Source organism: Diaphorina citri, unplaced genomic scaffold (assembly GCF_000475195.1).
Source record: "Diaphorina citri unplaced genomic scaffold, Diaci psyllid genome assembly version 1.1 scaffold402, whole genome shotgun sequence".
NCBI classification, from domain to species: domain Eukaryota; kingdom Metazoa; phylum Arthropoda; class Insecta; order Hemiptera; family Psyllidae; genus Diaphorina; species Diaphorina citri.
This window is the reverse complement of record NW_007377837.1, coordinates 54830-67393: the sequence shown is the minus strand read 5'-3', so window position 1 is coordinate 67393 and position 12564 is coordinate 54830. Positions and strand designations below refer to the sequence as shown.

At 40.7% G+C, this 12564-nt stretch overlaps 1 protein-coding gene across 1 annotated transcript in view; it reads right to left on the bottom strand.

Moving 5' to 3' along the window:
- The window catches only part of LOC103508467 (ras-specific guanine nucleotide-releasing factor 2-like), a 70167-nt gene that overhangs the window by 37981 nt on the left and 19622 nt on the right, over positions 1-12564 (bottom strand). Inside the window, exons 8-9 of the mRNA XM_026823077.1 lie at positions 10991-11143; positions 6894-7087 (exon numbers count right to left, since the gene is read on the bottom strand). Coding sequence (XP_026678878.1) covers positions 6894-7087; positions 10991-11143 — 347 coding nt within the window. The remainder of the gene's footprint in view (positions 1-6893; positions 7088-10990; positions 11144-12564) is intronic.

Here is a 12564-nt window from a genome sequence, read left to right as displayed (position 1 = left end):
CCGGGTCCCTCCCGCCCCAGGAAAACCATTTTCCCTTAAATTTTTTTTTTTTTTTTTTTTTTTTTTTTACATTCACAACTTCTTGCACTTAACTTACTTGGCAAGTTTTTTAAGCTAAAACATTGGAGGGGAAAAAAACTTGCCAAGTAAGTTAAGTGCAAGAAGTTGTGAATGTAAAAAAAAAAAATATATATATATTAAGGGAAAATGGTTCTCCGTGGACGGAGGTGACCTGGATTTTGGAAGGAGATACACATTGGTGTGCTCAGGCCGGAACTTGGCCTGGCGCACTGCCGTGCGCCTAGATAAATTCTGTGGAACACTTGTACTCTTGTAGCTATGAGCTATGACCCATCTTATGCGACCTTAATCAGGGGAATACGACGACTAAGTAGTGATGGGCCGAGTGAATGATTTTACTCGAGTGGACTCGAGTTTGACTTCACTCGAGTGCACTCGATTATTATTTTGTTCCACTCGAGTGGAAAAACTATTCATTGGGTTCTCTGACCCGAGTTCACTCGCGCACTCGCCACATATTATTGCAGCATACAGTTTCTATTCGAGTACAAATCTATTCGTCAGAAAAACTATTCGTTTGAACGAGTTGAATGATTCACTACCCCCCTCTCCCCTCTTGCCTCTTACTAGATGATGATGCAAGAAAGAGAACTGAAGAGGGGGAGGGGTATAGTGGTATACCCGTAATACCCGTATGCCGAGAGTTTCCGAACGAAAACCCGAATATCATCGATGATCTGCAATGCATACTATCCACTCGCTCGCCTACTCGAGTGAGAAATCGGCGCGGTGTAATTTCCAGGAATAAATATTCAACTCGATTAACTTCCACTCGAGTTACAACTCGAGTTGGAAAATAATCGAGTTGAAAAATCTCACTCGAGTCCCATCACTACTTGACTGAACCCTTTCCATGAACCCACAACCCACGCATTGTCAGTCCCGTGGTCGACTTACCGGTATCTCCCGTACCCTCGTGGACGTGCTCCAAGGGATCTTCAATAAGGGTGGCGTCAGCTAGCGGGATCTTGCCTATATCGGGGACCAGGTGAAGACGACCGCTCGAACCCCTAGAGGAGAAGAAAATGTGGGGAGGTTAGAAGTGAACTCACCCAGAAAAGCGACCTGGCAGGCGAACCTGATCAGGTCCACCTGTCGGGTCTACCTGATAGTGTGTGGGCTCATCAGGTATCAGGCTGTGATGAACGAAATTCCCTTCAATATTAAGGGAAAACTTTGAATTACATTTTTCTGACTCCTTATGAATTCACGTAACGTGACGTGACATGATGGACCTATCAGGTCTACCTGATAGTGTGTGGGCTCATCAGGTATCAGGCTGTGATGAACGAAATTCCCTACAATATTATGGGAAAACTTTTAATTACATTTTTCTGACTCCTTATGAATTCACGTAACGTGACGTGACATGATGCTATTGTGTTTCTATCAAATGGGCATGAGATTGAAAAGTTCGGATCTGACTCACTGACTGAGTAGTTCACTGAAAAGAGTAGTTCATATAACTCACTAACCTATCAGGTCTACCTGATAGTGTGTGGGCTCATCAGGTATCAGGCTGTGATGAACGAAATTCCCTACAATATTATGGGAAAACTTTGAATTGCATCTTTCTGACTCCTTATGAATTCACATAACGTAACGTGACATGATGGTATTGTGTTTCTATCAAATGGGCATGAGATTGAGAAGTTCGCATCTGACTCACTGACTGAGTAGTTCACTGAAAAGAGTAGTTCATACAACTCACTCTTTAAACACCTCTACCTGTCACCACCAATTACGCCATTGCGTTTGAATCTCTCCTGAATTTTCCGAGGCAAGGGATTAAAAGTTTCTCTTTTGCTAAGTTTAAACTGATTTAAGTCCCATTAATTGGATAGGATAGAATTCAAAGCCTATTAGAAAAAAAAGAAAGGGGGAATAAACTTGATAGGCGTGTTCAATGTGATACGAACATTTCGCCTTCATGTCACCCTTAATTTAAACTAAAAACGGACCCTTACACTGCCCTCCTTAATGAAAAGGCAGTATATCCAAATTTCCCCTTTTTTTGGGAGGGCAGGCAAAGGTTTTTTTTCCTTTTTAATTAATTTTTTTTTTTTTTTTTTTTTTTTTTTAGCGCTTTGAATGGACCACTTCTGGATGGATCGACAAAGTTAAGCGACAGTGTGGTTCGTATCTGAATGGAAGACTATTTGGGCAATTCCGTGTTGCCTGCTTTTCCCAGCTCACTCAGGCTGGATGAGAGGGCGGATTTTGGCGACACCGAATGAAGGGTAAAACCGCCATCACTAAAAACCTTAGGCCAGCCACAGGTAGACCTGACAGGTACATCTGATCAGGTCCACCTGTCAGATCTACCTCTGATAGTGGGTGTGCTCATCAGGTGTCAGGTAGACCGGACAGCCGCACCTGTCAGGTCTGACTGACAGTGAGTGGCTGGCCTTAGCAGTTATGCAGTCACGTTAAACCTACATCACAAACATAAGTTCCCCTGAAGTTAAGCAACGTCGGACGTGGTTGGTATCTGGTCGAAAAGGAAGTAGGTAGGTATAGGAACCCATAGATTTTAGATTTGTATAACCTCAAGCCATCTTTCGTAGATTCGTAGAAGATTGCTCCTACACCAAGTGGAACCCATAGGAGAAGAATCATACAATTGAAAAATTCTAGTCTTAGTTCTGCCTAAGGCAATACCCCGAAGGACAATCTCCCCAGTCGTTTCCTCCACTGACAGCACGCAATGGGAACTTCAAAGTTGCCGCTGACGCTGCCTCCAACCTCGTCAAAGTAAATGCCGGTACTCCTGGTTATGAAATCGATTTGAAGGAACGGAGGAAGAGTGGGGAAGTAAAGGTGAAGAAATGGAGGAGGAAAAAGAGAAGAAACGAGAGGGTAGGTAAAGAAAGGGGGAGAAAGAAGAAAGAGAAGAAAAGGGAATGAAGAATAAGGGAGAGAAGAAAGGAGCAAGAGTGAGAAGAGAACGGGGAAGAGGAAGACTAGAAGGAAAAACGTGGAAGGAGAAGGAAGAGAAGAAACGAGAAGGTAGATAAAGGTAGGAGGAGAAAGAAGAACGGCAAAACGAGGGAACAGAAGAAAAGAGAAGGGAATAGGGAAAGATAAGGACGAAAGGAGTTTGAGGAACAGAGAGCGGACGAAAGAAAGACGGGAGAGGGTAAAGTATGTTGTTTCCTCCAGTATAAAATACTGTCGGTAGAAAGTTGCCTGAAGTGTGGGAAATCGCCAGGAAGATTGGGTTGTTTTGAAAGAGGTCCAGTATAAAATACTGTCGGTAGAAAGTTGCCTGAAGTGTGGGAAATCGCCAGGAAGATTGGGTTGTTTTGAAAGAGGGAAAGCTCCCTTCTTCCAGCCTAGGTTAGGTTGAAGAGTAGCGCGCCTGCCTTGCAAACACTAGATTCGTGGTAGCTTAACCGATTCCTTAGGACTTTTTAGAGGAGAAGGAAGAGAAGAAACGAGAAGGTAGATAAAGGTAGGAGGAGAAAGAAGAACGGCAAAACGAGGGAACAGAAGAAAAGAGAAGAAAAATCGCGCCCCACTAGTGCCCCTTCGAATATAAAAATTGGGGTTGCGAGGAATGTCAGGGGAGGGAATTTTCCAATTTTTAGCTGGGAAATTCTCAACACCGGCACAAGGAGAAGAGTTTTCCATCACATTTTCTTTCGCAAGGGAAATATTTCATTTCCGTGATGACATCACAACTTTCGGCGCATGCGTGCGGGGAGGCGGTATCCTGAGCTTTTTTGGAGCTTGTTTTATTTCGACACTAATTTTGCCGAAACGACAATCCTTTGATGTTTTCTTCTTCTTTCGGTTATTTTTGATTGTCATTATTTTTAAGAGGTTTGATAGAAGGAACTGTAACAACGGAGGTCTTATCGTTCCGAAATCAAAGAAAGGAGGACAGGATAGGACAAAGCCAGCCGTTCCGAGAACGAACACTGATGTCTGTTTGTGTGTTCTGCAATAACTCTCGACAAATCCGTCTCATTTTGATAAAAATCGGCAATGTTAATTACCTACCACATGAAGGTAATTCGCTCAGAAGATTTTGAGACCAAGAGGGCTTTTGGGGGCGTTCTTTACCACCTAAACCTCTTAAGAGATTTCTTCTACTGTTATTAGTGTTACATTCTCACATACAAATCCTCAAAGCGTAAATTGGGGGTAAAATAAACAAAAAGCCATCACACAAAAAGCTTCGATTCAAATTTCACTACGCAATTCATTTCCCCTTTTCCCTTCATTTCGGACAGTTGGAAACGAAGAAAATGAAACGTAGAAAAATCCGACTTAAGAGATTTCTTCTACTGTTATTAGTGTTACATTCTCACATACAAATCCTCAAAGCGTAAATTGGGGGTAAAATAAACAAAAAGCTTCGATTCAAATTTCACGACGCAATTCATTTCCCCTTTTCCCTTCATTTCGGACAGTTGGAAACGAAGAAAATGAAACGTAGAAAAATCCGGACGGAACGCCCAATTACGGGCTGTAATTTTATTATGAGCGTCTAAAAATAACCCCAATGCAGCACCTGTCAAACCCCCAACCCCCAGGCAAAACTAACATGAACCTGACAAGCTAGACCCGCAGAAACGAAATGTTTTGCCTTCCCCGCAGTTGCTTGTTTTCGACTTTTCTGGCTTTAGCGGTGTTCTTCTAGAAGACCAAACGATTGTTGTCAGCCTGACTTTCCTGGGGATGTTCTTTACCACCTAAACTTTCGACCTAAAGACCACCTAAACTAAACCAGACGACCTAAAAGCTTCACATGCAGACATAGTCGTGCTGGTTCATGCAAATCATTGGTATTGGTATAAGAAGGGCCATCGGCTTCAATAAACGCCCTATGTCACTTCGATCTTTTTAGATCTTTTGTGACTTTCCCTTCAGGCAAATCATGCTGGGGACCCAGTGGTGATAGGTTCAAAGGTTTTATGTCGGCCGCTCACGCTCAGAACTAAGTTTAACCCACGTCTGTCAGAAGGCCGAACGTGTATGGCGTAAAAAGCTTCCGACCTGGGTCTCTCAAAAGGTCTGAGCTTGAGTGACCGGGCATTAGGGAAGGGACAGAGTATAGGTACCATTTGACATCTTGAGGCTAAAAGAAATTGAGAAATCACATTGATCTCAGGTACCTACCATCATAACAATACACAGTATTTCTGCTGAAGCTACGCCGAGCAAGGCCAATAAATGGATGGGTGACTTGACCATTATATTGGGAATAAAGGGAGAACGGGCTCTAGTCTTGATTTGGGCGAGAAGAGACACACTACTTCCCATTTAGGTGCTGGGTCAACACGAGAACACCAGAAAGTAACCCGTTGAAATATTTGCAAGATTTGTTTCAGAGTTTTCAAAACTCACGCAACATGAAAATAAAATTATCTTCCTTACAACCCCTCTAGTATGAATACAATTTAATGAATATTTGAATAAACAGGCGGAATATCACAACTTTTTCACCCTACATTGGGTATACCAAACCTACCTATGTGTTTATTTCATAGTATGGTTACCTAAAGTTGTACCTACCTACCTTCCTACCTACCTACCCAAGTGTTTGTTTTATAGTGCGGGTATTTACCTATACAATATAATACCTAAAGTTGTACCTACCTACCTTCCTACCTACCTACCCAAGTGTTTATTTTATAGTGCGGGTACCTATAACCTATACAATATAGTTTTTAAATCATTACATAAAAGTAAAATCAAAAAATCAAATCAAGAATAATAATAAACTGAATATTAAACAAATTATGTAGGTACATATATATATATATAGATGTAGATCTGTCCTAGGACAGGTTTCAACACGACGTTCTCCACTTTTCTCGATCTTGGGCGTCCTCATAGGTAGTGGTACCTATTATACAATATAGACATTCTACAATCTTTCGCGTTAAAATACTTTAAATTGAAACACCAAAGAGCTTTTAAGGGATTAGCTAAAGTTTCGCCTGCTATGCGGATGCAGAGATAAAGAGAAGGGAGGTCTCGATGAAAGCCCTGGGCTTAGCAAGTTCCCGACTTTTTACTTTCTATTACATTAATAGGGATCCTAAACTACTACATTTATGTAATGAAAAAGTATTTGAACAGGTCCGTTTTCAAGCTGCGAAATTTGAAAAGGTGTCCGTTTTAGGGTCACCTGAGTTCTGATTAAAAAATAAAAGTGATTTTTACCCCGGTTCCGAACGTATTGGATCCTAAACTACTACATTTATGTAATGAAAAAGTATTTGAACAGGTCCGTTTTCAAGCTGCGAAATTTGAAAAGGTATCCGTTTTAAATGAAAAAGTATTTGAACAGGTCCGTTTTCAAGCTGCGAAATTTGAAAAGGTATCCGTTTTAGGGTCACCTGAGTTCTGATTAAATACCTAAAGTTGTACCTACCTACCTTCCTACCTACCTACCCAAGTGTTTATTTTATAGTGCGGGTACCTATAACCTATACGGTAGTTGACAGACGCTAACGAATTGAGTCCGAGTCAAATTTTTGCTCAGGTAGTCGATTAAGAATTGAGTCCCAAATTCGGAGATCCTCGGTGCTCGTTTCGCAGATTCGTAGAAGCTTAACCTATCCTTTAGGGCTGTTTAGCCCCTACACCTAAGCCTCAGATTGGCCTTTTTGTGTAGGTATGGGGTTAAGCTGTTTCCTAACCAAGCTCGAAGATCCGAGGGATCTTCAATAGCTTTTTTGTTAGTTTCCGTCCATGAATATTTTGCTGAGGGTTAGCTAAACCCTACAGTAAGTCTCCATATTGTTAGGAATTTGCATTCGAAGATGACATAAGTAGCCATCTCCGGTGATGATTACCTGAGTGATGTCGCTGACCCAAGCAGCTTTCTCCTGGATGGTAGGCGCTATCAGATGTACAGTGAGCGGGGGAAGATTCTGCGCTTGCGATGAAGAGGTGGCCTTCACGGCCACGATCATTTTGAAGTCGCGGTTCTGGAACGAGACATTCTCGCTGAGGCCGCTGTGATGACTCTGCAGAGAACAGACGGAGTCTGGAACCAAGGGAACATTTTATTATTAATTTATTTTCATTATTATTTTATTTATTACTCGTCGTTGACCCGTCCTTTGTACGGGATCAGCAAGGCGTAAGAGGCATGACTTTAAAGCGCCCCCGTTTTGAATCAGGTTGGAATGTGACAAATTTAAGTAACCTATCTCACCCTCAGTACTCTTAACAACCACAAAAAAAATTTCATCAAAATCGGTCGAGCCATTTTCTCGCGTGACATGCATACAGACATTTTTCCAATGTGATTTAGGTAACTATCCAGGTAGGCACTCGCTTACTTTTACTATTGTGTTGAAATCTATTCTATAGTTATTCCTACTGATAAATAAAGAAATAAAAAGCACTGTTTATACCACTACCAATTATTGGTATCGCATCAGGATAAAATCCGCCCCGGGCGGGAATCGAACCCGCGGCCTAGCGCTTACAAGGCAGACGCACTACCACCTAAGACCTAAGCTAACTAGGCTGGCAACATAATTATTTTATTTATTACTCGTGGTTGACCCGTCCTTTGTACGGGATCAGCAAGGCGTAAGAGGCATGACTTTAAAGCGCCCCCATTTTGAATCAGGTTGGAATGTGACAAATAATTTAAGTAGCCTATCTCACCCTCAGTACTCTTAACAACCACAAAAGAATTTCATCAAAATCGGTTGAGCCATTTTCTTGCGTGACGTGCATACAGACATTTTTCCAATGTGATTTAGGTAACTATCCAGGTGAGGCACTCGCTTACTTTTACTATTGTGTTGAAATCTATTCTATAGTTATTCCTGCTAATAAATAAAGAAATAAAAAGCACTGTTTATAACACTACCAATTGGTATCGAATAGGTACTGTCTTCCATCATACCTCCTTCTGCAAGAGTAGACTCCCCGGCGGTTGATTCGACCAAAGTTTGCGTCTCGTCAGAAGCGCCTCTGGTTGACAATTCGGTGTACCCATCCGCATCTCGACGAAACCACCGCAAAACCAAGTTCACCAAAAAGACAAACGGCGAACAAAGACAGGCGCCTGCCATTTTTCAACCAGGCTCAACGTTGGTTTAACACAAATCGGAAAGGCTACAAGAGTAATTTACTGAAGAAATTATAGCCATTCTCTAAGGATAAATTGTTTTAAAAGCTCTTTTTTTTTCAACCTGGCTCGACTTTGGTTTAACACGAATCGAAAAGGCTAGACCAGTTATTCACTGACACAAATCGGAAAGGCTACAAGAGTAATTTACTGAAGAAATTATAGCCATTCTCTAAGGATAAATTGTTTTAAAAGCTCTTTTTTTTTCAACCTGGCTCGACTTTGGTTTAACACGAATCGAAAAGGCTAGACCAGTTATTCACTGAAGAACTTGTAGTCATTCTCTAAGAATAGATTAAAAAGCTTCGTTCATGTTTTCATTTGAACTTATTGTATTATTCACTGAAGAACTTGTAGTCATTCTCTAAGAATAGATTAAAAAGCTTCGTTCATGTTTTCATTTGAACTTATTGTAAAAAAAAATGTAAATCTCGGTAAACATTTAAATAAAACCCGGTATGTAATAATAACTTTGATTAGGCACCTCAGGTATACACGACATACTCCAGCTACAGAGTACAGGTATAAGCGAAAAATCTATTTTTAGACTGAAAATGGTCGGCAATTCTGCATTATAATGGCAGAAAACTGTCTGAACTCCGAACACAACATTGGGAACACAAGCTCTCCCCGACACGCACACCTACTACAACAATATGGACCACGTTGTGCTAGAAATGGCAGCATGTCACAACATTGGGAACACAAGCTCTCCCCGACACGCACACCTACTACAACAATATGGACCACGTTGTGCTAGAAATGGCAGCATGTTTTCATGTGTAGCGCAGCCCATGGCATGTTTTTCAGCCATATTTTTCAACCAAGTGGGGTTCACGTGTACTCGCGCGGCTCTGTGTATTGTTACTTTGGGGCCGAGTACAACCATTCCGGTAGCCCGAATACGGGAAATAATCCTTCCAAGATGGAAGGCCCGTCCAATCCTTCAAAAGATAGTATCAGGTAGACCTGACAGGTGGACCTTTTCAGCTGTACCTGGTCTACATGATACCTGATAGGGATTGGCTGGCCAATTAGTTTTATTATTTATTAATTGCTCCGGATTATATTCAAGATTGACATTTTGTTCTCCATAATTTCTAGATGTTTTTTCAATGCCAATTTTAATACATCTTTACGTCTAATATTTCTGAGTTCTGGAGTTAGTGTGTTGTAAATTTTCCGTCCCAAGTAAATGAAGTGTCTAGTAATAAGTCCTTTGTTAGGTCGTGTTGTACGTACTTGTCCATGTCCAGTCTGTCTAGTATTGTAAATGTTCTCGTTAGTTGTCCATTCGTCAGTGTGTTTAATTGTGAAGAAAGTAAGTTTGTAGATGTATATGTCCTGTAATGTTGGTACTTGTAGTGTCGAGTATAAAGAGTCAGTATGCGTTAGTCTATCCTTGTTGAGGATGATGCGTAACAGTATGTTTTGTGCACGTCTTAAGGGTTCAATAGTATTTTGATACGCACCTCCCCAACAAGATAAGCAGTATTGTAGTAGTGATTGTCCAACTCCAAAGTAAAAAATCCTGAGTACATTCTGATTGCATATACGTCTTAGGTGATTGAATACCACTTTTCCATGATACCACTTTTCCTCTGACCGCACAATAACTAACAGTTATTTGCATTCTTGAGCTGTCAGATTGTCTGATATTCTTGACCTTTAAGGTATTCAAAGCAATACACCTTTCGCCCATTTCAATGCCCGTCATTGCATGACAGGTACTCATGTTGATAGATTCCATCAAGGGTCATCATAGTCATCAATCAGGGCCATTGGGGCGGATCATCCGGTCATTCCGGTCCCATTTTGGGCCTGAGTCTGCATTCTTCAAGGGGGCCCTTAATTAGCAGTTTTGCCCGTCGAAAAGGAAAATAACGAACGAGTACCTAGTATTCTTGATTACAAAACATTGTTGCGAGTCCATAATTTGAGTTGTATTTGATACAGATAAGCCCACTCCGAGGCTTAGGTGTGGGGCAAACCTGAAGGATGAGGTTAAGCTTATACGAATCTAGCCCTGAGGCCCGGTTAGGGAATGGTCCTGTCATGAAGAAATTTTCCTTAGTGTGAAGTTTTCCCAAGGTTCAATCCTGTCACTTAGGGTGTATGTAATATATATTGAAATGGGAATCTGGAAGAATTGAAAGAGAGGGTGGAGGAAATCTGGCCTCTAGTACCAGAGGAGAAGATAAGGGCAGCCATTGATGAGAAGGGGGGACCCATTGTGCACAGATACAAATAAATAAGGTAAGAATTTCCAAAAAAAACGTACTATTTTTTCATTTTCCTATTCCATAAAAACTGTTCGAGATATTTCAATGAAACTTTCAGGATACATCCAAAATATTGTTCTGTTCTTTGGTTTAAAATTTCAAAATAATCCGTCAATTAGAAAAAAGTTATTAAAAAAACAAAAGTTTTTTTTTAATCACCCGGTATATTGAAATACCTAAAGGTGGGTCCAAACATAGTCGATCGACATCGGTTCACATCGATCGATGATCTGCGGCCGTTGACTATGTGCGGACACTCCTTAACACTCAATCCCTTCTGTTGCCCGTTCTCATTCAGGATAGGACAGTTTCGTCGTATCTGAAATTCCAGGTTTTAATAGTGGGGAACAGGGAAAATGGAACATGACCTGGCACCGTTCCATTTCCCTATTGAATTTTCCGTCCTTAACACTCAATCCCTTCTGTTGCCCGTTCTCATTCAGGATAGGACAGTTTCGTCGTATCTGAAATTCCAGGTTTTAATAGTGGGCAACAGGGAAAACGGAACATTACCTGGCACCGTTCCATTTCCCTATTCCCCACCATGAATTTTCCATGATAAGGTGGTTGGAAAATAGGAAGCACTGCCTTTGGATTTCTTTTTCGGATTTGAAGTGAGACAGTCGTATCCGCTGAGATTTGGGTTTGTCCGTGGGAAACTGAATGAGAGTGCCTGGAAAAGGTGTACTTATCAAAAGCTCTCTAACATGACATTGAAATGAGGGACTTTTCTAACGAAATTCCTGTGTGCGGAGTCCAGTATGTAGGACTATTGTACCCTAAATTCTCCCTAGATTCGTATAAGCTGAACCCATCTCTTGGGGCAACTACCCCAACACCTAGGCCACAGAGTGGGCTTTTTGTGTATGGAGTTAAGCTCGAAAGTCTCTCTAACTCTAATAGCAGGAATCACGATATACATAAGTGAGTTAGAATAATTGTATCAGCTTTGGAATAGGACGCAACTGTGCAATAATTATATTAGAACACATGCAGGCTTTTAGCCTGAACATTGATTGCATTAGTCCATGCAGTTTTGAAATTCAATTATGTTTGCAACATGCGACCCTGAAATTTTCATTTTGAAAGTACCTAAATTTAGGTAGATTATATAGGTAGATACATGAAATTTCAGAGACCATACTTTTTGGTGAAGGTCGCTTTAGTGAATGGTCCTAATCCATTAATCTTTTTTACTTATCCTACATGTTTTCAAGATAAATGAAATTGCCACAAAACAGATACTGAATTCTCACCTTTTACTTCAAATAAAGATATTTCAAATATTATATGAAATCTATTTTTTATTTATTTATTTGCTTATCTCCAATTAAAATTCTACAAACGAAAATGGCCCCAGTTACGTGTGCTAAGAATCACTCAATAAATTTAATTATTAAAAGTATGGCTAAAAATATTTATAGGTGATTAAAATTGAACAATAAAGAAATGTTTATGGGTTTGTACTTTGTATGGTATAAGGAGATAAACCCGCACAGACTATAAACATTTAAACATAAACAAAATGAGAGGTTATTACCTATTAGATAATTTTAAATAGGTTATTACCTATTTAAAATGACAATGGAACACAAGGTAGCTTGAAGAGTTATGATGGAACAAACACACAGACAGTAGGTTATTACCTATTTAAAATGACAATGGAACACAAGGTAGCTTGAAGAGTTATGATGGAACAAACACACAGACAGAAAGTGACGACACCGAAGCGAATACAATAGTCCGTCCCTTATACCTTTTTATTACTGTTGTAATAATAAAGGAAGGACGGACTAAAAAGGGAACTTAGCTAAAACTAAATCTTAAAACTCACCTTGTAACTGATTCTAAATCCCACACTATTTGGTACAAAATCGGGAACAGATTCCACCAAAACCGTCGAGTTGGAGGGGAAAAATGCGGACACAAAAAATAAACTAAAAAAAAATGTGACGGCCAGTGACGTCTATAAAGACAAGTAACGACGCGAGTCGGCTGAAGAATGCAAAGGGAAAGCAACTTGAGTGCCCTCTCCGCCCCAGCGTGCCCCGCGACCCCCAAGGTACCGTCTCTTTGCGCTCCACGCCCCCCCCC